Consider the following 25857-nt stretch of genomic DNA (forward strand, 5'->3'; position numbering starts at 1 on the left):
ATTTTGTGCCAGGGCCAAAAAAACTGTGAGATTTGGTTTTAAAATGCATCTGATCACTGTGCACAATAATCTCAGAACAATGTGAATCAACAACACAACTGAAGCAGCAAACTTTACGAAACACAAAATGCATGTCACTGCCAAAACGTTTGGCCACAACTGTATATTGTGAATGGTGAGTGTTTTGCTTTATTGTCTGGTGATGGTGTGATTGTGACTTTCAGATGTGTATTGATCCAACGCTCTCCGTCGCATTGGGTGACAAACCGCCGCCGTTATACATCTGTGAGGAGTGCAGCCAGAGGATCGCTGGGTAAGCGCCATCATTTCAGCATTACAGCTCATGAATATCAAAAATCTGTCTCATCTTAAATGGGTCATGGTATCTCTTATAATGCTAGGAATGTTTCTGCATGAAAAACACAATTTAGTAATACATGAGTATATTCCCTCAGAAGACCAAGGTTTTAATGTTGTTCCTGTTTTAATTAGTTTGTATTCCACATTGATAAAACTTACTTTAAAAAAGTTTTTATTTATTTTTTGATAGCACAGTTACAGAAAGACAGGACTGGGGAACTTAAAAGCATGTGCAATGATTACAAACCAATACAAAACCAAACTAGAAAATACATAGAATAAATCTAGGAAAAGAAAATAATCCTTAAATTAATTGAGCTGAAAACCTAAGCCATGCTTCCTCTGCTCAACAAATCTGATTTTCTTTATTACCCACCTGAGTATATACCAGTCACTAGAGCATCCTAGCGCCCCTAGTGGTTTGTAGTAGTATTACACTCAGTAAAAGAGAACATAGCAACACGCCTGTTACAATTTGCATTATTTAGCAGCCTGAGAAAGAGAAGCAGTCTGTTTTTCAGCTAATATTAGATTATTAGCATAAGACCTTCAGATAGAGAAGGAAATGTGAGAATGTCTGTATGAACGTTCCTGAAGTTCTGGTGATCTTTCACAGCGATCATGCCGAGTGGCTCGTTGATGTGCTTCTGCCGCAAGGTCAGTGACAGAACTATATCTGCACACACTCATGTAGATAACAGTCAAGATAAACTCCACTCATATCCAACCTTTATGAATTTCTTTCCTCTGTGGAACATAAAAGAAGATATTTTGAAGAATGTTACGAACCGAACGGTTTCACATGCCGGTGAATTTCCTTGTTTGGACACAGAGACATTCTTTAAAATATCTTCTTTTTTCTTTGAAGAAAGAAAGTCACACAGGTAAATGATGACAGAAGGATCAGTTGTGTCTAAAACGAGGATATATCATAGAGTTCTAGTATTATATATACCCGAAGCCCAAACCTACATAAAAATACATCATTCTGCATGTTTCTTGTGTCAATCTTGGGTAACCCTTTCCAATAATATGGTCCAGTTTGATCATGAACTATCAATCAAAAACAAATTTTTCCATCATTTATTAATATAGGTTGTTAATTTATAAATAATTAATTCATGTTCCTTCATAATGATTAATTTATACTTGAAATGTATTCGTATATGTAGAAAATAGCTGTGCCTGTGATTAATAAATGCTGTAACAGGAGAGTTGATTGTTAGTTGATGACGAAGTAAACACATCTTATCTTCTTCTTCTTGTCTTGTATTTTAACGATGCCCTCATGATTTCACCCTCACAGCTGAGATTTCTGCTATATGTCAGAAGAAGGTAAGAGGAATATGGTTGTGTCGTCATGTGTGTGTGTTTGGTCACGTGTGTCCGTGTCGTCATGGGAGGAGGGTCATCACTATCAGCTCATCAGGGCACTAGTGCATCTCATCTCAACTCATTTCCCACCTTTCCAAACAATATACGTACAAACGAAGAGCTGTCGCCGGTTTCTTTTTTCCTCTGCAGTGCGTATGTCTCCCTGGCTGATTAGATTAAAATGCCTCCCTTTCATTGTCACTGAAGTGCTGAGGTGAATTCTGAATAACAAACTCTCTCTCTCTCTCTCTCTGTCACAGAACTGCAGCTCTCACGTCCGGCGCGCTGTCGTCACCTGCTTCTCAGCAGGCTGCTGTGGTCGCCATGGCAACCGGCCCGTGCGCTACTGCAAGCGTTGCCACGTCAATCACCACAGCAGTGAGGTGGGTGGGTCGGCGGAGACGCATCTGTACCAGACGTCGCCGCCTCCCATCAACACGCGCGAGTGCGGCGCAGAGGAGCTGGTGTGCACCGTTGAGGCCGTGATCAGGTGCGGCGCCACCTACTGCGGGCTTTACATGCTCCTGTTACAAAGAGCATTTTCAGTCAAGTGTTTTCTTTCTGATATACAGCAACAAAGCTGTTATGAAATGGAGTATTGCCAGGTCTAAAAGCTGCAGTAAAAATGCTCTTGATAAAAATTTTGCTTGAATGTTTGCTTGAATGTGAATAAGACACATTAGTTTAAGACACATTTTCACTCTGTTTCAGTGAATGTCTCAAATACTTGTTGATATATAAATAAGCATAAATCACAGTGATTTGATGAATGTTAACAGTCTGCTGAAAGAGGCCGAAATCCACGCTGAGCTGCGGGAGTTTGAGCTGAACCGCCGCCGTCAGATGGGTCTGTCTTCATCCCATCATTCCCTGGACAACCTGGAGTTTGACAACAAAGAGGACGACCAGCATGACCAGAGGTTGCTCAGTCAGTTCGGCATCTGGTTCCTGGTGAGAAGCACATGTGTGACATAAGCACAATGTCACGCATGTTTCTGAAGACTTTAGACATCACAACATGAACACCCTCTCTACGCTCTTATAACAGCTAAGGCTGGACAATAATACGCAACCATATTTAGCGTGATTAGTACATTTCCAGAGTATCAGTCAACACAAATTATATGAATTTTTATTTCTGCTGCTCCATAAGCACAAAAAGTGAATTTGCATTTTCATTTAGTCCATCTGCTGCTTTTGCTCAGTCCATTTATATTTAACATACATAATCATTTATGATTCTGAATCATCAAGGCTCAAACTTTTTGTTTTGGCAAAAAAACTTGTGGTAACACTTTACTTAAAACCTTTAAATATAATGCATTATAAAAGTATTTTTAATGCATTAATTATGCTTTGTAATGCACCTTATAATGCATTGTATAAATTTATTAAAGGTGCAATATGTAAAATCTTTGCAGTAAAATATCCAAAAACCACTAGGCCAGTGTTATATATTTTGTTCACTTGAGTACTTACAATATCCCAAATCCCGACCTCTAGCGGACAAAATTTTTACATATTGCACCTTTACCAAGATTTTAATAATGTATTAGTAAATGTTGAAATTAACATTAACAAAGATTATTAAATGCTGTATAAGTGCAGTTCATTATTAGTTCATGTTAACTAATGAACCTTATTGTAAAGTGTTACCGATATTATAATGTATTATAACTGTGGTTACAATTATTAAAGGTGCAATATGTAAATATTTTGTCCGCTAGAGGTCGCTAGAGGCCTATTCAAAACAAAGGCGTAGCTTGATGATGCCAAGTTTGAGCGCGGACTCTTGGGACATGTGGTCTCTACTTCAACGGCCGGTTGAAACAATCGGGATAGGACTCATGAAGAAATCATGTTCATGGATGTGATTATTAACGTTACTGTAGTATGAAGCAGAGCAGAACCGAGTGTTGAACGAGGTCGCTGGAGCGATTGCGCAACACACGCCTCACGAGCAGCGGAACTTTTATTATGCCGCAGTCGCCGGCGCCACTTCCGCTTTTCCGGTCATGAGTATGAGGTAACACAGCTCTGTTTATCATATTAGATACATTTGAGTGTGTTGAAAATGATGTTATAATGTTACTCTGTGCGCTCGCTTGGCGGCTGCTGTGAGACACTTGTTTGACACACACTGCAGTGAGATAGATCGATTTTAGAATATCATATCAAATGCTGGATGGCTTGTGTTGGTAAATGGCATGCAATTAATTTTAAAACATTATATGATGGAGAAAATTCTGTATTACTGTTACTAAAAATAAAGCTGCATCTGATTATGCTATGTTAGATACTTCACAAAATAGTGTTTTTCTCTGAGGCATGGTAAAGCATGGTACATCAAGAAAAATAGATTTAAACAATAAGACTAAACATGTTGAGCTATATAACAATAATTAGTTTTCTGTCTATAAATGTAACTAAACAGTTGTTCCCTTGTCTATTAAAATATGTAATATATTAAAGCGTCTTTGGTGTTTCCATGGTTTCTACAAAATAAAACCGGAAACCGAAGATAACGCGGGTATGACGCCATTGACAGGCGACTCCTCACGCGCCCCGGGGCCTTGGTTAAAATTACAATTTTCTCACGATTTACAAATATTTGGAAACATTTGGGATATTGTAAGTACTCAAGTGAACAAAATATATAACACTGGCCTAGTGGTTTTTGGATATTTTACTGCAAAAATTTTACATATTGCACCTTTAACATTAGTTAATGCACTTTGAACTAACATGAACAAACAATGAACAACTGTCTTTATTAACTAACGTTAACGAAGACTAGTAAATACAGTAACAAATGTATTGCTCGTGGTTCATGTTAGTTAATTCATTAATGTTTAACTGATGAGCCTTATTGTAAAGTGTTACCATAATATCTTTAGAAAGTATAATGCATTAAAACACATGATAAACAACCAATTTCAGATGTAACAAGGAATCTGCAAAGATTATAATGCATTTTAACTTTTAATATTTTAACAATTTATGAAAATATATAATTCATTACAATGTACATTATGAATACCTTTATAATACAAAAAAGGCTTTCAGTAAAGTGTTATTTAGTAAAGTGTCATTAGACATTAGTGTAGTTCTACTCTAATATCAGAATTTTCTGAAACGATTCCAACTGCTGATTACAATAAATATTTTAACAGAATTTAAAGAGTAGTTTTATAAATAACTATTATGTTGACCTTCCCCTCCTTCACACCAGCACATCTATTACACCTGCTTCTCACTGAGTGAAAATCATGAAAACTTGCAGTTCAGAGTTAATTCTGTGAAAGATTCAAGCCAGTAACTCCAGAATTCAGGAGTGTTTTTGAGCGATTCAGCCTGAATCATTCAAAGCTTCAGCTCATGAGGGTGGTTTGTTCATGGGTCTGTGTTCACTACTCATGCTGGATGTTTTTTTTATGCTGTTCTTTTGTCTCATTAAACGCACATTCACAGCTCAGATAAGACAAAAACAGAGCAAATATGATTTAACTGTGAAAGCTGAAAAATTTATATCTGTTAGCAAAGTCCTACCACTATGTGGTTTTAACTGGTGTATATCAGCCTGTCCATGACTGCAATCGAATGAACTAACTGCCCCGCGCTGGTGCAGGTGAGTCTGTGCACGCCCAGCGAGAACACGCCCACCGAGAGCCTGGCGCGGCTGGTCAGCATGGTCTTCCAGTGGTTCCACTCCACCGCCTACATGATGGACGATGAGGTGGGCAGCCTGGTGGAGAAGCTCAAACCTCAGTTTGTCACCAAGTGGCTGAAGACGGTGTGCGACGTGCGCTTTGACGTCATGGTCATGTGCCTTTTGCCCAAACCGGTGGAGTTTGCCAGGGTGAGTGAACTGAGCACCGATGTTACTAACATACTGCAACGATTGATGCGCTCTGTGATTTCAGCAGCCGTGTGTGTGTGCAGGTGGGAGGATACTGGGATAAGTCGTGCAGCACGGTGACGCAGCTGAAGGAAGGACTGAATCGGATCCTGTGTCTGATTCCCTATAACGTGATCAGTCAGCCGCTGTGGGAGTGTTTCATGCCCGAGTGGTTAGAGGCCATTCGCACTGAAGTTCCTGACCATCAGCTCAAAGAGTTTCGTGAGGTCCTCAGGTACAGACGCACCTGTCCAACAACTCTTTATTGTTCCACACCAAACACTAGTGTTTCCATAATCACCCACCATCTGAGCTTCATATCAGTGTGTTTGTTCACAGTTGTTTCTGGTCATTTTATGTCCTGCTGTGTGTCTCACAAAGTTTCACTGATCTTTTTTTGAGATCAGCTTTATCATCTGATCACTTGGTTTTGTTTCTCTTTGCAGTAAGATGTTTGATATTGAGTTGTGTCCGCTGCCCTTTTCCATGGAGGAGATGTTTGGATTCATCAGCTGTAGATTCACTGGATATCCAGCGTCGGTGCAAGAGCAAGCGCTGCTGTGGCTTCATGTGAGTGTGCACACACACACACACACACACACACACACACTCACGCAGGGCTCCAGACTAACATTCGAGAGCAGTGGCGCTGGTGCCACTAAGTTTTACAGAAGGTGGCGCTGTTTTTATTTTTAATTCATCAAGGTAATTTAATCATATTACTATTGTTTTGCATTAATAAATGCAGTTACTAATTATATATTACATGTTTATTCATTGGAAATTTGACAGTAAAGCATTGAGCTTGAATTGAGATGCAGATAAAATTAACTTAAACTTGCTAAAACATTTTTATAGGGAAAAATGTAAATATTCTACTCTTATTTAATGTACCATACTGAACTGACAGCTTCAGTGATTATAAAAGGAGCATTCATTACTTGCTTTCTGTGTAATTCAGTCACAATTTGAAGTTTTTGTTTTTCATGAGACTTTTCCTACTTTTCCATATATTAGGGAGTCAATAAATGCTCCTCTGCCACCATCTAGTGGTAATAAAAATGTTATGGGAAAAAAAAGAAAATAAAAAGTTTTGTTTGCATAGAAGTGTTATGTATTTTCCTTCATCTTTAAACTTTTAGTTTTACAAATTATCACATTAAAAATAACATTAAAATTGGATAATATTTAGAGCTTTTTTTTTTTTGCTTTGCTTTATTAAACATTTAAAAAATATACAAAACAAGGTGTCATCACATATTTAGAGCTTTTAAGTGCTGGAAAAATTGTGAAGCACTTTAAAAAGTCCTTGAAGTGCTTGAATTCACTCTCAAAAGTTTGCATGAACCCTGAAATTAATAATGTAAAAGCATTCGAGTATTTCTGCTACAATAGTTTAAGTAAGCGTTACTACATTAAATCCATAGTGATTTGTGGACTGGAGAGCCTTAGTTCATTCGTGGCACAGTGTTTCTCCTGATCTGATATCTGTGGTCTAAAGCAGAGAATTCTGCGCTGAATTTGAACGATACTAGATCTCGCAGCGATATTATTCATTTTGCGGCGAACACAAACACTTTCTCACTGGATCTCCCAGCGGTGTGTATTAAGCAGTGTCATGTGATCGAGATCGCCGTGCACTGATAAACCCGTGCGGCACGGCTCAAACGAGTAGTGCTGTTTTGTTTCACTTTCGTTTCATTTGCCTTTTGATGTTTCTCATATGAAACAGAAATGGCATCTCTTATCAGTTGTGCAGTGCGACCTCTAACAAAATTTTGTCACATTGGCAGAAAAAAAGGTCCAAAATGTGACCATTTAGTCGCAGTCTGGAGCCCTGCACATATGCACACACACACACACACACACATACATAATCACACATCTTTTTAGTATATTGTTTATGAATCAGTTGGCTGTTGCTGATTTGAGGTTTTACTGTCATTTGGACTCCACACACCTACTCTATGACAGATTAACATCATTTGTGCCTGTGTTATTCTATGATGATAGTCTTGATTTGAATTGAATTGAGTTTGATTGTGACATCAGATCCCTGTTAGTGTCTCTCACTGGTCTGTATGTGGAGTGTGTAAGCGGGTTCTGCTTGCGTTTTCTTCAGGTTCTGTCGGAGCTGGATATCGTGGTTCCTCTGCAGCTGCTCATCGGCATGTTCTCTGACGGTGTGAACTCGCTGAAGGAACTGGCCAATCAGAGAAGGGCTCGTGCTGCAGACCTGTCAGGACCCCGGAGGGTGAGAGATGCCACTCCTTAAAGGGACAGTTCAGCCAAACATCTGTCATCATGTCCTTCCAAACACATAAGACATGGATTGAACCGCTTGATTCATTTGGATTTATTTTATCTGATCTCCTTATGTTTGGGGTGAATAGACTTTCAATGGAGGAACAGAAATCATTCAGATTTCATTAAAAATATCTTCATTTGCATTATGATGATGAACGAAAGTCATATAGGTTTGGAATGACATGAGCGTGTAACGGGGAAATTCATCACCAAGTAAAGATGGTTGTTACAGCAGAAAGCCGATGCAGTACGTTTTGCTAAATGAATAGAAAGGCAACCGTTTTCTCAGATGTGTGATGTAGTGGTTTGTCTGATATTTTGTTTCTTCTTAAGAAGTGCAGCTGTAATGAGGCGTGATTGTGCTTCTCTGTAGGTCAGTGTGGTTTCAGACCCCGGCAGACGAGGGCAGCACAATAACTTGAGTCCGTTTCCCAGTCCGTTCCGGAGCCCCTTCCGCAGCCCGCTGCGCTGCAGCCCCTTCAAGAACCTGGGTCACGCCGCCGGAAACTGCGCGCTGGACCTGGACTGTGATGACGACGACATGAACCTGGGCTGCTTCATCCTCATGTTTGACCTGGTCCTCAAACAGGTGAAGTCATTCACACAAGCTCAGACATGACAAACACTGAGGTAGAGGAAGATCTCTGACGTGTGTTGATGTGTGTGTGTGTAGATGGAGCTGCAGGATGATGCGCTGACGCCGGGACTGGAGAGCAGTCTGGGCCGGGACGTGGTGGGCATCATCAACAGCGTGCTTCAGGCTCCGTGGGGCGGCTCGCACACCTGTCAGAAGGACGAGAAGGCTCTGGAGTGCAGCCTGTGCCAGTCCAGCATCCTCTGCTACCAGCTGGCCTGCGATCTGCTGGGGAGACTGACGCCGCGTGAGGAGATTCGACTGGTGGTGAGACACGCACACGCTTGAGCTTCTGTTATTGGCTTTATGCAATCCCCTCCACCTGTTGACCTCTGACTGGACATCATAACGTCTGGTTCTTCACAGCTAACAAACATATACTGTAAGAATGTTTTGCTAACATTCTCATTAAGTTATGCAAACATTATTTCTGAGCTTTCAAAACATCCAGTTTTTAAATTTTTTTTTTTTTTTTTTTTTTTTTAATTCTTGGTTATACAAATGTTAAAAGAACATTCAATTTTATCATTCTTCAAATATTATGGGAACGTTCTGTTTTGTTACAAGTAGTAACATTTAAAGGTGACCTATAATGCCCCTTATTACAAGATGTAATATAAGTTTCAGGTGTTCCCAGAATGTGTCTTTGAAGTTTCAGCATAAAATACCCCATGGATTTTTTTATTATACCCTGTTTTAACTACCTATTTTTGGGTGGGAGAAAAAATATGTACCTTTAAATGCAAATGAGCTTGTGCTCCCCGCCCCCAAGCTCGCCAAGTAGGGCTCGCTCGTCATTCCAATGCACTGAGGCATACATAATACAGAAGCTCACAGTTAATATAACTCGCAAAATGGATCATTACAAACTGTTCATGATGCAGCATATCAGATCATATAGGTATAGCATGTATTTTGTGGATGTTTGCTAACATTCGATTCTGAACGAGTTTGATAGTGTGCTGCACGTCTAACGTGGCTAAAGCTACACACTGTTGGAGAGACTAAATAAGAATGAAGATGCATTTATGAATTATACAGACTGCAAGTGTTTTCGGGTTAAAAATGAAAATAACGAAATGGCTCTGGTCTCTGTGAATACAGTAAGAATCAGTGGTAATTTTAGCCACATTTAACAGTACATTAACAACGTGCTATTGAAACACATTCAGAAAGACATATACATGAAATATATGTACGAAATATATATGAAATTGGATCATGAGAAGTTGGTATCGATCCATCTTTGAGAAACTTCTGTGTAAATCCTGTGTTTTACAGACCCTCGTGTGCAAAGCAGTCTGGTGTAAACTTACACATACTGGTATATGAATTTATCTGGACACATTCCCTTCATAAATAAAATTACACCACTGCGTCCTTAGTGGCTCAGATGCCAGGAGGTTATGTAGACTCATATGTTTACTATTATAGCCGTTAACAGATCAGTGATAATGTTTACATAGCTGAGACATATCACAAGCTCAGGGACGGTCGTTCTTGAGTGCTGCTGTCCTGCAGAGTTTGACCCAACTCACCTTCCTTCACGTAGCTTTACTAATCCTGAAGACATTCAAGTGTGTTTGATCAGGGTTGTAGCTAAACTGTGCAGGACAGCTGCATTCCAGGACCAGTGTTACTGGTACAGCGTTGTCGCTTGCGTAAACTAAATGGCGGCGCCGTGGGTAGAAACATACAGATTCAGAGGGTGGTAATATTATAATAAGATCCCCTTGCTATGTCAAAGGGGAGCGAAATCTAAACGGCTCATTTTTTCACATGCTTGCAGAGAAAGGCGTACCAAAACAAAGTTACTGGATTGTCCTTTTTCACATTTTCTGGGTTAGTAGATGCACTGGGGACCCAATTATAGCACTTAAACATGGAAAAAATCTGATTTTCATGATATGTCCCCTTTAAAAAACGTTAGACGAACGTCCAACTGATGCTGGGTACACACTACAAGATAATCTTAATAACATGTTGAATATTTACGATCAGAAATCCTGAAGTGTGGGGGGAACCCCGAGGACAAACGTGCGCACGCTCTGGAGATTATGATGTTAAACGAAACAATATCCAATCAGAAAGTGAGCTGACAGAAGACAGAAGCATAACAAACACAGTCATGGTGCAGCACATGTTAAATAAGTTAAATGGATTTGGACAGCAGAGATGGAGGATCAAGAGATGGAGTATTTATACAACATGTCCTGTAAAACATACCAAAATCATTCCAAACACTATCAATGCAATTTCTCCCTGCCTATCGTACGTCATGTTTATTCTGAAATCTCGAAAGATTTTGCAAGATTTCCCATGTTCACAGTCGGGACTCTGTTCTCTGTTTGTGTGTGGTGTGCTGTCTTTGTCACATCACGGCACACCACACACTATAGGAGCAAAACGGTTAAATATAGGATTTTTTGTCCTCATGTTTGTGGTCTCTCACATTTTGAAAATCTTATAAGATTGTAAAAATCTTTTAGTGTGTACCCAGCATAAAACTTTTAATAAACTGTTCCATGAATGACGTATAAATAATGTCTTTGTGCTAACATTTTGACAAGATTATTAAAGACCGGATAACTTTAAGTGAATGTTCTGTTAATGTTACTGGAAGAACCTTGACAAAACGTTATCTAAATATCTGAGAAGGAGCACTGCTTTTTACACTTCATTTAGTTCATACTGTACTCAGGACTAGGGATATCTGAGAAATATGATATCACACTAGTGTGGAGAAACTCATTTAATTAATCATGTTGTTCATGTATCCTGTAAAGTCCCCTACACAGGGCACTTACGGTCGAATGGAACGCACCCTTTGCTTCCAGAGCGACTGACTAAAAACACCTGTGTGCTCTTGTGTAAAACCAGCCAATCAGATTGATTCTTACTAGTCAGAGAGTTTTGTTTTCTAGTTTTGTATGAAATATGCATCAGGCGGTCAGGAACAGACATCTGAGACTGATCCTGCTAAACCTCACACAAAACTTTCTGCATTTTTACATTTCATAGTATAATTTTCCTGAACGTAAGATAACTGTCCTCGATCCACACAGACATTTCATCATGTGGTGTGTGTTTGACAGGAGCCCTCCGAGTGTCTGGAGGAAAGTTTGGTTTTCCCTCGAGCTGAATTCCATCTCAAATCCGAGAACGGAGCAGATGAAGGAGATGCTCCCTCAGAAAACCCCGGCAGCCACAATCCCTCTCCTGAGATCCCTCGTATGTGTCACATCCTTCCTTTCATCAAATATTCATACCTTCACAGATCTATTATCTGTTTCTGACCATGAATCTGTTCTGCTCGCTAGCGTTGAAGAACTGTGCAGACAGGAAGTTCTCTTACCTACAGCTTCCTGTTTCTCTCAAGCTTCTGTACACCGTCCTGCAGGTAAACATCTCGCTCGGGTCAGTCGGGCTCCTGCAGCGTCATGTGACTAATGAGTCTGCTTTAACTCTTCTGGTAGGAGATGAGTAAGTTCGAAGAGCCGGACATCCTGTTCAACATGCTGAACTGTCTGAAGATCCTGTGTTTGCACGGAGAATGTCTGTATCACGCCAGAAAAGATCACCCACAATTCCTGGCCTACATACAGGAGAAGATGCTCATTCCCAGGTATCATTTCATCATCTCTCCATGACTTACTGTATGTCCAGTATATGAAACAAACAACACTTCTACATAGTCAAATTAAAATCATATTATGACAGATTATAATCAGGTATCGTTCAATCAATCAATGATTATTTATAAAGCATGTTTAAAAACAACTGAAGTTGACCAAAGTGCTGTACAATAAATACAAACCCGATTCCAAAAAAGTTGGGACACTGTACAAATTGTGAATAAAAAAGGAATGCAATAATTTAAAAATCTCATAAACTTATATTTTATTCACAATAGAATATAGATAACATATCAAATGTTGAAAGTGAGACATTTTGAAATGTCATGCCAAATATTGGCTCATTTTGGATTTCATGAGAGCTACACATTCCAAAAAAGTTGGGACAGGTAGCAATAAGAGGCCGGAAAAGTTAAATGTACACATAAGGAACAGCTGGAGGACCAATTTGCAACTTATTAGGTCAATTGGCAACATGACTGGGTATAAAAAGAGCCTCTCAGAGTGGCAGTGTCTCTCAGAAGTCAAGATGGGCAGAGGATCACCAATTCCCCCAATGCTGCGGCGAAAAATAGTGGAGCAATATCAGAAAGGAGTTTCTCAGAGAGAAATTGCAAAGAGTTTGAAGTTATCATCATCTACAGTGCATAATATCATCCAAAGATTCAGAGAATCTGGAACAATCTCTGTGCGTAAGGGTCAAGGCCGGAAAACCATACTGGATGCCCGTGATCTTCGGGCCCTTAGACGGCACTGCATCACATACAGGAATGCTACTGTAATGGAAATCACAACATGGGCTCAGGAATACTTCCAGAAAACATTGTCGGTGAACACAATCCACCGTGCCATTCGCCGTTGCCGGCTAAAACTCTATAGGTCAAAAAAGAAGCCATATCTAAACATGATCCAGAAGCGCAGGCGTTTTCTCTGGGCCAAGGCTCATTTAAAATGGACTGTGGCAAAGTGGAAAACTGTTCTGTGGTCAGACGAATCAAAATTTGAAGTTCTTTTTGGAAAACTGGGACACCATGTCATCCGGACTAAAGAGGACAAGGACAACCCAAGTTGTTATCAGCGCTCAGTTCAGAAGCCAGCATCTCTGATGGTATGGGGTTGCATGAGTGCGTGTGGCATGGGCAGCTTACACATCTGGAAAGGCACCATCAATGCTGAAAGGTATATCCAAGTTCTAGAACAACATATGCTCCCATCCAGACGTCGTCTCTTTCAGGGAAGACCTTGCATTTTCCAACATGACAATGCCAGACCACATACTGCATCAATTACAACATCATGGCTGCATAGAAGGATCCGGGTACTGAAATGGCCAGCCTGCAGTTCAGATCTTTCACCCATCGAAAACATTTGGCGCATCATAAAGAGGAAGATGCGACAAAGAAGACCTAAGGCAGTTGAGCAACTAGAAGCCTGTACAAGAATGGGACAACATTCCTATTCCTAAACTTGAGCAACTTGTCTCCTCAGTCCCCAGACGTTTGCAAACTGTTATAAAAAGAAGAGGGGATGCCACACAGTGGTAAACATGGCCTTTTCCCAACTTTTTTGAGATGTGTTGATGCCATGAAATTTAAAATCAACTTATTTTTCCCTTAAAATGATACATTTTCTCAGTTTAAACATTTGATATGTCATCTATGTTGTATTCTGAATAAAATATTGAAATTTGAAATTTCCACATCATTGCATTCCTTTTTTATTCACAATTTGTACAGTGTCCCAACTTTTTTGGAATCGGGTTTATATAACATATCAACAGGAATGCAAAACATACAATAAAAAAGCAACATTTTGAACAAAAGCTGAGAAAATCGACTTGTTTCTGCTTCTTCTTCGCCTGTGTTTTGGTCCAGAGATTCTGTAATCTTTTAGAAGATGTGTAATAGTGCCCCCTACCGTATAACAGTGAAAACATGGATTGACGGAAAATTCTATCAATGGCGGGGAAAGAGTTCAAATCAGTTCTATACTTCACAGGGAGCCAGTGCAAGGACATTAAAACAGGTGTAAGATGCTGCGTTTGGTACCAACTGTGAGCGAGAGAGAGCGTGAATCACAGTTTCTAATGTGCTCATGGGCTTAAACCTAGACCCTCTTGTATATAAATGGCACATGTGATGTTTGTGTTTCTCTGCAGCTTGTGGTCCATGCTGAGGTCAGAGTTCTGTCAGCTGGCGTCTCTGGTCGTCCCGCAGCTCCTGCACGCTCTCTCTCTGTCTCACGGAGCCGACATCTTCTGGAGGCTGGTGGACAGCAGCTTCAACAGTCAGGACTGGAAGATCCGCTTCCAAGCAGGTCTGACTGCACACCGGCTGTTCTCATTTCCTAAAACACTCTGTTACCACGGTTACTGCTCACTGTGGGATTAATGGGAGCCTCTTATGGTGATTGACAGAGAGACGCTGAGACCTTGAGCTGAGTCAGACCTGTGCGCTTCACACATCAACAAACACAAACACCACCGGATAAAGAGGATTGAGGGGCCATTATTGACGTTTTGTTAAAAGGCACATTATTTACTGCACACAGTGTCGCCAAAGAGCGTAGAATTAGGGGTGTTTGCTAAATCAGTCAGCACTATTACTTAAACTGCTCTGTTATCAACATCAACTCCATATGGAGAATGTCTGTAAATGCTAAACCTAATGTGTCATTTTCATTATCTGTGTGAATGTTGAAATCACTCACAATCAAAGCTCTATCAACAGTAACTACTATATCTGACATTAACATTTGCACATTATTAGTAGTGCTTATATTCAGGGATAGTGATTTAAGCAAAACCTGAGCCACGTCTGCAGACCGGAAGATCACAGAGGACCTGTTTCCACCTGGTGTTAAGATGCATTTCAGTCGATCAGATCACAAGTATAGACACTTTCCCGTTTACACCTGGTGTTTTAATCTGTCTCTTTTGTCCACTTTCAACCACTTCTGTCCTGATTTCTTCGAGCGAAGGGTCTATGGGTGGGTAAATGTGGGCTTTTTCAGATCTTTCGATCTAATGGATGAAATAAGCTCATGCAATTTACATATGAACACAACATGAGATGACAGAAAAACATATGGAGAGCAGCAGCTTTCATTTCTGCTCTGATAGCAACAAAACCGGAACCGACCGAACACTGTGAGTGTGTTTTGGAAATCAGGAATGGCGAGAGATGCATGGCTCACGATACCGATAATATCACGATACAGCAATTCTGTGATAATCGATATGTTGCTAGACAATCCTATAATGATACGTCATGATATCTGTCTAACTATGAAAACAAAATGCCAGTGAAATGGTTAAGTGCAGGTTTTCTCTCTTTATTAAAGTCCAAACTGTTAGAAAACAGCACAAAAAGTCTTTTTCAGTCTGTACATTAAATTTAACATTTGAAGTAAATTAAACATTTTATTCTTGTACTTATTGAAGGCTTAAACTTTTCTTTGTGTGTAAGCCGACACATTTAACTGCTTATCAACTTTTCTGTAAACCTGATCATCATTTACCTGATCAGCTCTTTTATTTAAACCTGGGAACATTTCAGTGCTTTGCAGCAACTTGCATTAAACCTAATATGCTTATAATTTTTGTGTAAACCAAACATTTAACTGGTTTTATATAAACCCGGTACAGAAGGTGAAAACGGCGCGTTTTTAGACGCTTAGGAGCAGGGAAATTTATTTAGAGCACCTTATTTTATTAATTAAAATATCGATATTTGGTGCCAGCGTATCGATTCTCGTATCGCATGGAGAAGGACAACGATATACTATATTTCCCTGTTGATATTTTGTCCCACCCCTAGTCAGTAGGTGGAGTGTAGGTGGTCTTTTGCACCGTTTGAACACATTCAACCACATGAGCGTCTACACTACGAAAGCAATCTGATTGAATGCATTTTAGACTACATAGTGGTCGAAAGTGGACAAGCTCAAAACATTTTACACCCTGTTTACACCTGTATTTAGCGTCGTCCACTTGTGATCCGATCAACCAAAACACATCTTAATACCATGTGGAAACAGGGCCAGAGACTCTTGAACACCAGACAAGAAGAAAACACCTGAAACACAATAATAACCACATAAAAATGAGCTGAAAACACTTTAGCAGCGCTCCGTCATGTAGTGCAGTTGTGCTTTGGGCGACCCGAGTTTGAATCCCTCCTCATTTCACCTCCTGTCCTCTCTCCGACTGTACTATATGAATAAAGGCAAAATGCCAAAAAATAAATCTTTAAAAACACACACTTTGAACCCTAGTGTTCATGACAACGCGATGGTGGTTGACGTCATCAGGCAGATGTTGGTTGATGTTTTCTGTCTCTTTCAGTGGAGCGAGTGGCAGTGCTGTGCCGTTTTCTGGACATCGGCTCGGTGACGAAGAGTCACCTGCTGAAGTATTCTCTTGCACACGCCTTCTGCTGCTTCCTGGCCAGCGTGGAGGATGTCAACCCGGCCGTGGCCACCCGAGCGCGGCTGCTGCTGGACACCATCAAACGGCCTTCGCTGCAGGTGAGCGGAGACGCCTCGCCATCACAGTCTCCCTGAAGTCAGAGTCAGATGAACAGACGTGTCTGTGTTTGTCTCCACCAGGGCCTGTGTCTGTGCCTGGACTTCCAGTTCGACACGGTGGTCCGGGACCGTCCCGTCATCCTCAGCAAACTGCTGCTGCTGCACTCGCTGAAGCGGGAGATTCCCGCTCTGAGCTGGGAGTTCTTCGTCAACCGCTTCGAGACGCTGTCGCTGGAGGCTCAGCTGCACCTGGACTGCAATAAAGAGTTTCCTTTTCCTACAAGTGAGTGTGTTGAAATGAACTACTCGTGTCAAGCATCCATAGAGTGTGTGTAGATCATACAGATATGCTGATCATGTGTTGATTTATTGTGTAAGCCATCACTGCGGTGAGGACCAACGTGGCCAACCTGAGCGACGCCGCCATGTGGAAGATCAGACGCGCACGCTTCGCCCGCAACCGCCAGAAGAGCGTCCGCTCATTACGAGACAGCGTCAGGGGTCCGTCTGAATCCAAACGGGCTTTCTCACTCCCGGAGACGCTGTGCAACAAACTGCGTGAGTGCCGAACTGAATTCACGAGACAGAAAACGAGAACTTCCCATCAGTATCTGTCACACACTCAGTACAGTATAACAGTGAAATGATACTTTTGCTCAAATATTTGTTTGTGAATTCACCAAAGAAGTCCTTTTTCTCTTTTTTTTTGATTCAGCTCTAAGACTCATAAGACAGGAGCAGTCGGCACCCATACTGGGAAATATGCTGGAGAAAGTGCTGACAGGTAAAGCAGGTCATACGCAGCACACACCGCTGACAGTCATTCATGGCTTACTTACACAACGAAAACATTCATTGCTGATGCTCTAACAGTGTGTCAAGTAATGTGCCTGTCTACAGTGAATGTGACTCGACACATTCACAAAACACTTACACTCCCAACGCACTGCAGCGGGTGAACATAAAACAGAGAACACACTTTTTTGACACTTCACCAAATGACATGTTTTGTGGTTTTCCTTGAGGAATTTGTCGTTTAATACCCGATTCTAATCTTCAACCATCAGTCTCTCCTCATCCATGTTTGATGTTTAATATGTCCAGTGAGACATGGATCACGGAAGGGCTAGAGGGGCGTGGTTTGCAGAACTTCGCACACTGGATGAGAAGTGCCACCTCATTAAAATAAGAAAACATTTCAGAATCATCCATTATAATTGTCCCAGATCCTTGTTAATGTAGGCTACATAAAGATTGTATATTTTAATTAGTAAATGAAGAGTTCCACTGCAAAAACCTTTAAGTCCATCTGACATCTTTAATTTTAAATGAGCATTTTTTTACCAGGCTGCTATGTTTAGGTTCAGTAATTTCACTTTAATGGCAATGAAAAGGTTATTAGTAAGTTATTGAAATGCCTTATTTTCAAAAAATTCATTGGTATTTAACAAATTTGACTTTTTTGCTGCAAAACCAGCCCATATGTGTGGTATTTTTCGCAAAAACTTCTAAGTTTACCTCTTTGGACAACAAGACATAGTAAAACGTCTGTTTCTGTCAGTTTTACAGCAGCAAAAGGAACACTGTTGTAGTAGTAAATCCTGTCATTGCCACTGTAACGACGGACAAAACACGATGAAAACTTGCAGCTCTGCAATTAAAAGCCAGCTCATACGCACACCGTCATTCATCTTGAAATCATATGATTCGATTTGCATCTTCTGGTTGGTTCTTCAGTGGACTTAAAGGCTTTTGCTGACAAAGGGAAGTGGCGTTTAGCGGTTTCTGCCAATGAACCGGTATTTCTGAATGGACTGACACTGGGATTTAGCGGATTTGAAGCAAAAGTATTTTATGAACGTGTACTATGTGCGGAGAGCATTCGTTCAATATCATTATCTCATTTTTGATGGAGGTGGCGTTTCGCGGCTTTTGCATCTGAACTCTTCAAATATAAAGTTAGAAGCCAGATATATATTCTTTTAAGCTTAATTTATGACTGAATGATCTGTTTTTTTGTTTTTGTTTTGTTTTTTAGAGAGAGATTTAAATCACTGTTCCTCCATGATTCTGAAAACAAAACATTAGACAACCAAACAAAATAATATGTAATTTACTTGAGGTTCTGACCATAGACTGTAAAAAAAAAAAAAAATGGACGTAGTGTCCATGACGTCACCCGTAGATTTCTGAAGAGCATTTTTGAAGCGAAAATGAGGCCGCCGCCATCTTAGCTGCACGTCACTCCCGGATAACTGAAAATGGGCAAATGTGGTTTACTGAAACCACACCCGCCTAGCGCGACGTGATCATGTTAGCAGAAGGAGCTATCTATCTATCTTAGATAATATCTAAATTATTAATAAAGATAAGTTTATTAGAAAGTTCTAAAGGTGCATTGTCAATATGATATGCTCCAACACCAGTAATTAATTTGAGTCAGGTGTGCAAATAACGACACGCAAAATCAAACGGGACTTTATATACCCATTTTATAACCCCAAACTACATACCTTTATAATGAAATAGCGATCGCGAGATGAATTCAATCCGTGGCACTTAATTGGGTAAAATGTCCATGAGTGTCCACTGCAAAACAAAAAACAGTAGGCCTACTTTTTGTCCATAAAAGCGTTAAATCCATGAAATATTGATATATTATCCATTGTTTGCATCACATTTCTTCTGAATGATCTGCTCTCCATCATTGTTCTTCAAGAAATGATGCAACCTGAGCAGCGTTTATGTTGTAAAACTGTATATGATCGTATATGTCACAAACAAATGAGCCTGCGTCCAAAGTATAATTTTTCAAAATGCAGCAGTTTTAGTTATAATATCCAAGCAGTGCTGTCGGAGTTTTATATCCGCCATTGTCATTGTAGTAAATCTCACAAACAAAACTTTTAGCCAATGCCAAGACGATCCAACAACGTGTGTGCTATTTATCTTCCGCATGCGTGCACATCTACACAGACACACATCTGTCTCGAGTCTCGACCATTAACGCAGCAAGCCATATTGTTTTATAATTGTATAAAGTAATCCAGAAAAAAGCACAAATATGGCTGAGATGCCAAATTCAGCGGCTGGAATTAGCTGAAGTAAAGTGACGGCTCACAGACAGCAGCGGCAATCTACCTGTCACTCAAGTGACCACGCCCTTAATTATGCAGAACTTTAAGGCTTAATATAATTTAAACGAATGAGTTATAAAAAAATTCACTCCCCTCAGAGTTGTCATGAAGGGCAGAGTTAGCAGTATAGACCAAAACCACAATTTGTACCAAGCTGTAAACATGTTTTTTTCTAATGTAAATTTGGCCGTTTTAACATGGGACTCAATGAGATTCTGCTCTCTTTTGGAGCCTGTCCCTAGCGGCCAGTCAATGAATTGCAGTTTAAGTCACTTCCGTATTGGCTTCACGAGAAACTGGGGGAGGTTGCCGCTTGGTTCTGACAAAATGGGTCTAAATTAAAGGAATTCATTATGTAAAAAACTGTTTTAAATTAATGAATGAAGACTTGTTTCATCCAATGTTTTTAATTGAATCTCTACCAAATACATTTTAACAGTCACTGGTCGCCACCTACTGGCATAACTGTGTAATAGAGACAGTCTTTATAACATTAGTACATTAGTAACTAGTTTCAAAGGTCATTTACTCAAGATCTATCGCAACATCAGTGTTTAATCCATAAACTTTTATCCCAATATTTGACTTCCGCGATCCATGCAGTGAGATGTCAGTGTGTGGCGCAGTGCCGCAGACAAAGAAACCAGGCTACCAACTAAGTGTAGTGTCGCTCAAAGCTTCACGTGGTGTTTAGACATGCTGTCGGTTGAGCATGTGCTGTATATTAATCATCATGCACAGTGTCTGCAGAAGACAGTAAACGCGTGCTGTTGCCGTGCAGGTGAGAGCTCTCCTCCGGAGGAAGACTCCATCATCAAAGATCTGCTGCCGGAGGACGCCGGTATAGACCATCAGACCGTCCACCAGCTCATCATGGTTCTCATGAAGTTCATGGCCAAAGACAAAAGCAGTGCCGAGGCAGACATCGGCAGCGCCAAAGCCTTTAACACAGTCAAGCGGCATCTGTACGTCCTGCTGGGATACGATCAGCAGATGGGATGCTTCATGATCACCCCTCAGAAAATGCGCTCCTCAACCTGCTTCAATGCCTTCATCGCAGGAATCGCTCAGGTGAGTTCAGCTGTCTGCTTGACTCTTTCTGCGGAGCGTGACGGGGTTTCAGAATGCTTGTGTTTGGTCTCTTCAGGTTATGGACTACAATATTGGTCTGGGGAAGCAGCTGCTGCCGCTGGTGGTGCAGGTGCTGAAGTACTGCACGTGTCCGCAGCTGAGGCCGAACTTCCAGGAGCCGCCGCGCTGTTCGCTGTGGGCCCTCAAACCACACATACGACAGATGTGGCTCAAAGCCCTGCTTGTCATCCTCTACAAGGTATTCAACCTAACTACGGCAGGTAGGCCGGTCGGGCAACCCTGTTAAAAGACACAAGAGATAAACGATGAAAATGCCTGATTTAGGGCTGCACAATTAATCAAATTTCTAATCACGATTACGATTATGGATGCCAGATTTCGTAATCGTTTCGTAAGGCGCGATTACAGCAAAAAATATCCACTTACCTGTACATTATTCTGCATGTTTAAGAGGTGTTTTTAAAGCATGTTATGTTATGAGTGGCGAATTACGACTATGTCAGAGTGTAAAAGGTCTGACCCATTACAGAAGGAACTACCAGTGACGTAAGTGTACGCTGATTGGTCAAACGCACACGAAACACCAGCACCTGACATTTTTTAAAAAGCCGTGTACACAGCCTATATATTTACTGGGACAATATGTCGATGCATCGCAATTCGTGGATCAATTCTGATATTTTCCAAATGCATCGCAAATCCTAGGCTAGATTTTAACCACACGCTCAAATGCTCATGAAGAAGAGCGCTTGTGCATTCGGCTGAGTCTGAGAATGTATTCGCACCTCAGAATGCTTTTATGACGCAAGATTAATGTAAACAGCCCACTGCAAACACCCCCGTAATTCACTTCAACCTTTTCTAACTTTATGATTGATTATTTTATAGAAGGTTCAAGTGGTGTGTATGTAAGGAATTGGAAGCAAGCAGAGTACGGCTGTTTCTAAAGCAAGCAGTGCCATCTGTTGTTGAAAACTAAGCTCAGAATCAATTCGAGAGAGAATCATGGTACATACAGAAAATATTGAAATCGATCCAGAATCATTTCTCGATTCGCAATGCATCGATGTATTGTCCCAGCCCTAATATTTACTCCACGAACTAACTCTACAAACATGAGTTCTATCTCATAACGTATTAGACAGGACTGTTAAACAGATCGTAAACTAATGAAGACGGAAATGCGTCGTAAACGTAAACTAGGAATACGAGCACTGTTTGCTCGGGCTCTGGCTGAGCTGTATCTGCGCTGTCAAAATAAAAGTCATAACAACAAGCGCAGTTTACATCACTTCAGAGTTCCTATTGGCGGTGCGAATGCACCCAGGAAAACAGCTCGAGGGGAACATTACTTCTCGGGGAATCAACCTGGTAGCTAGTTCCTATAACTAAGTTCCCAGAATTACATGGTGCAAAAGCCCCTATTATTATTACATGCATATGTTTAATTTTTTATTTATTAAAGAAGAAACCAAACCAATGTATAGTTGACATTTGAGGCTTAATGCTATAGAAAAGCAATAAAAAATTTGGAAAGAGTGTTTTCAGGTTTTTTTTTTTTTATTTTACATAAAAATATGGCATGCAGTTGCTCCTAACAATAGTATAAAGCTATTCAAAACATCACTCAATGTAATTGTGATAATTGTAATTAATAATCGCGATTACAATTTCAAGGGAATAATCGACAATTATGATTTTTGTCATAACCGTGCAGCCGTAGACTGATTTGACTGTTACACCCTCGGCTGCTTCATATTTATAGCTGACGCATCTCTGTGTTCATGTCATCACGTTCTAAACACTCCTGAATTACACAGCATATACCATAGTATTTGAGGCCTAATGCCAAAAACTTACTGAAAAAACACTTTTTAGAAAAAACACATTTAAAAAAAAAAACTGGATTTGCACATATCCTAAATGAAGCTTCTTTTTTTTGTATAGATATGTTTATTGAGAATACACCTACACTAGTATCAGCAGATTCCCATTTTTTGTCATAACAATTAACAAAGACAGAAAATAAATAACAGAAAACCAAAATCCCACATGTAGCTTTGTAAACCGAATGGGACCTTTCAGAATAAATAGAGTGACCACTATTATTTGGTATTATTTTGTATCATTTAAGGAGAGACAACAAAGACATTGATCTTTTCATAGTTTGTGATGAAAAGTGGCAGAGCAGGTCAAATCTGTGCACTCAAAAACACAGTGTTATATTTTCATGTGTTTCAGTTGGTGTGGCAGGAGTCTGTACAATCCTAGTGATGCCACTCACTACACAATACACATCAACTTAAAATAAACCACAGTTATATGTAATAGAAGTTAATGGAAGAAAGATGAATTTATCATTGAAGCAGAACAGCATTCATTTCAGTGGATTAAATTTTAATCACATCATTTACTTTCTAAATTGATTTTACTGTGATGAATCACAGGTGCTTGAATAACATTATCCAGTTTTCTAAATGGGAGAGGCGATTAATGCTGGTTAATGACGCTCCTGCAGACACACACAAAACAACAACATGACATGAACTCAATACGAGTCATTTGTTTTGGTCACATTCAGGATCCTCACATGACAAGGTCTAGAAACTTACTAGAAACAATATGCCGAATGCCATCAAACAACTGTCTGTTGGTTTCTCTTCAACCAAAATATAAGTGGTTTCATATCTCTCCTGTGAAAAGAACATATATTTTTTATTTACCTAAAAGCATTAACAATGGCTTAGTGTTTCACTTCAGTAGGAAGGTTGTGTTTTTACCTAGTCCCAGTGTACATAACTGTTGTCTTCTTCAGTCTCAGCATCGTCTTTACTATGTTTCAGTATCCGTACAGAGATATGGACATGAGTAAAGAGGTGGTGCTCCATCTGATCCACATCACCATCAACACGCTGAACGCTCAGTACCACAGCTGCAGGTCACATGTTTCCGCCGGCCCGCTGTACAGCGACAACTCCAACATCAGCCGCTACAGCGAGAAGGAGAAAGGTACGAGGGCACGGCACTCAGATATGAGCGCTTCTCGTCATCCTGCTGCATTAATGCCCTGTGTTTTCCTGTTCAGAGGAGGACAGTGTGTTCGATGAGTCCGACATCCATGACACTCCAACGGGAGCTGGCAGTAAGGAGTCGCAGACCTTCTTCGCTCGCCTCAAGAGGATCGGCGGCAGCAAGTCCGTCAAGTATCAGCCTGTGGAGCTCAGCGCTCAAAGAAGTGAGTGTCGGCACTAGGCGTGTGACGTATCAAACTTTCATAATCATTATTCATATTTTCAGTACACATTAAATGTAAAAATGTTTGAGTATAATCAAATGTTTGTTATGATATATATTATGGATTTGATTATCTGATCAAAAACGAGTACTCGGGGCATGTCCGTCATGGCGATAATGAAAATATTTAAATTATAACAGTTATGAAAATAAATGTTGACAAATGAATATATGAAAATATGACTAGAAAAATAACACTGCTAGATTGTAAACAGTTGAGAAAGAAAAAACATGTGTAACAGTATATTGGATCCATTCGCTCTTAAAGGATTAGTCCACTTTCAAATAAACTTTTCCTGATAATTTTCTCACCCCCATGTCATCCAAGATGTTCATGTCTTTCTTTCTTCAGTCGAAAAGAAATGAAGGTTTTTAATGAAAACATTCCAGGATTTTTCTCCTTATAGTGGACTTCAATGGCCTCCAAACGGTTGAAGGTCAAAATTACAATTTCAGTGCAGCTTCAAAGGGCTTTAAACGATACCAGACGAGGAATAAGGGTCTTATCTAGCGAAATGATTGGTCATTTTCGAAAAAAAAATGTATATGCTTTATATAAACAAATGTTCGCCTTCTAAGTGCTTCCGCCAAAACCGCATTTCCAAAAAGTTTACGCTGTATGTCCTACGCCTTCCCTATTCAACTTACGGAAAAAATGTAACTGGCGCCGTGTTCGTTCCGTAAGTAGAATAGTGAAGGCGTAGGACATACAGCGTAAACTTTTTGGAAATGCGGTTTTGGCGGAAGCACTTAGAAGGCGAACATTTGTTTATATAGCCTAAAGCATATACATTTACATTTTTTTAGAAAATGACCTATCATTTCGCTAGATTAGACCCTTATTCCTCATCTGGTATCGTTTAAAGCCCTTTGAAGCTGCACTGAAACTGTAATTTTGACCTTCAACCGTTTGGAGGCCATTGAAGTCCACTATAAGGAGAATAATCCTGGAATGTTTACATCAAAAACCTTAATTTCTTTTGGACTGAAGAAAGAAAGACATGAACATCTTGGATGACATGGGGGTGAGAAAATTATCAGGAAAAGTTTATTTGAAAGTGGACTAATCCTTTAAAGTGACAGCAGCCTAATATTCCTGCTGCCGTCTGTGTTATTAATGTTAATCAAACAACAAAAGACAGAGAAAATCACTCACTGCTCTTCACTGAATAACTTTTGTAACTTTACTAAGGATTATATTTAATTTATACAGTGAAGGCTATGTAGTGTTTTTTATACATTTGATTGTTCAATTTATGGTAGTATTTCTTATTTCTAAGTTTTCATTTGTGTCTTTGTTCTTTTGTAGTTTGTTGCGCTATTGCTTGTAATTAGTTTCTTTGTTCTTATTTTATCACTTAGTGTTTACTTGTCTTTAGTGAGCTTGAGAGTTTGTTTTTTTTTACTTAGGCTAGCATTAGTTTTTGTAATATTGAAATTGGTAGCAAGAATTATAAAATTTCAATGGTATAAAAAATTTTGATATCACAAAATCCTTGTTAAAGCAAAAATAACTATATTGTGATATATATCATTATCATGAAATACAATTACTCATATTGTGATTTTGGCCATATCGCCCAACCCTATCCAGATTAG

General features: G+C 40.0%; 1 protein-coding gene across 1 annotated transcript in view; it reads left to right on the top strand.

Moving 5' to 3' along the window:
- LOC127498609 (protein unc-79 homolog) overlaps window positions 1-25857 on the top strand; it is a 59759-nt gene that overhangs the window by 18249 nt on the left and 15653 nt on the right. Inside the window, exons 9-31 of the mRNA XM_051868147.1 lie at window positions 225-313; window positions 977-1017; window positions 1667-1695; window positions 1995-2224; window positions 2514-2685; window positions 5363-5593; window positions 5677-5867; window positions 6079-6202; window positions 7755-7886; window positions 8313-8528; window positions 8613-8840; window positions 11669-11804; window positions 11894-11973; window positions 12050-12198; window positions 14367-14524; window positions 16554-16735; window positions 16817-17018; window positions 17114-17293; window positions 17451-17519; window positions 20654-20943; window positions 21020-21202; window positions 23808-23973; window positions 24050-24199. Coding sequence (XP_051724107.1) covers window positions 225-313; window positions 977-1017; window positions 1667-1695; window positions 1995-2224; window positions 2514-2685; window positions 5363-5593; window positions 5677-5867; window positions 6079-6202; window positions 7755-7886; window positions 8313-8528; window positions 8613-8840; window positions 11669-11804; window positions 11894-11973; window positions 12050-12198; window positions 14367-14524; window positions 16554-16735; window positions 16817-17018; window positions 17114-17293; window positions 17451-17519; window positions 20654-20943; window positions 21020-21202; window positions 23808-23973; window positions 24050-24199 — 3628 coding nt within the window. The remainder of the gene's footprint in view (window positions 1-224; window positions 314-976; window positions 1018-1666; window positions 1696-1994; window positions 2225-2513; window positions 2686-5362; window positions 5594-5676; window positions 5868-6078; window positions 6203-7754; window positions 7887-8312; window positions 8529-8612; window positions 8841-11668; window positions 11805-11893; window positions 11974-12049; window positions 12199-14366; window positions 14525-16553; window positions 16736-16816; window positions 17019-17113; window positions 17294-17450; window positions 17520-20653; window positions 20944-21019; window positions 21203-23807; window positions 23974-24049; window positions 24200-25857) is intronic.

Source organism: Ctenopharyngodon idella, chromosome 17, assembly GCF_019924925.1.
Source record: "Ctenopharyngodon idella isolate HZGC_01 chromosome 17, HZGC01, whole genome shotgun sequence".
Lineage (NCBI taxonomy): Eukaryota > Metazoa > Chordata > Actinopteri > Cypriniformes > Xenocyprididae > Ctenopharyngodon > Ctenopharyngodon idella.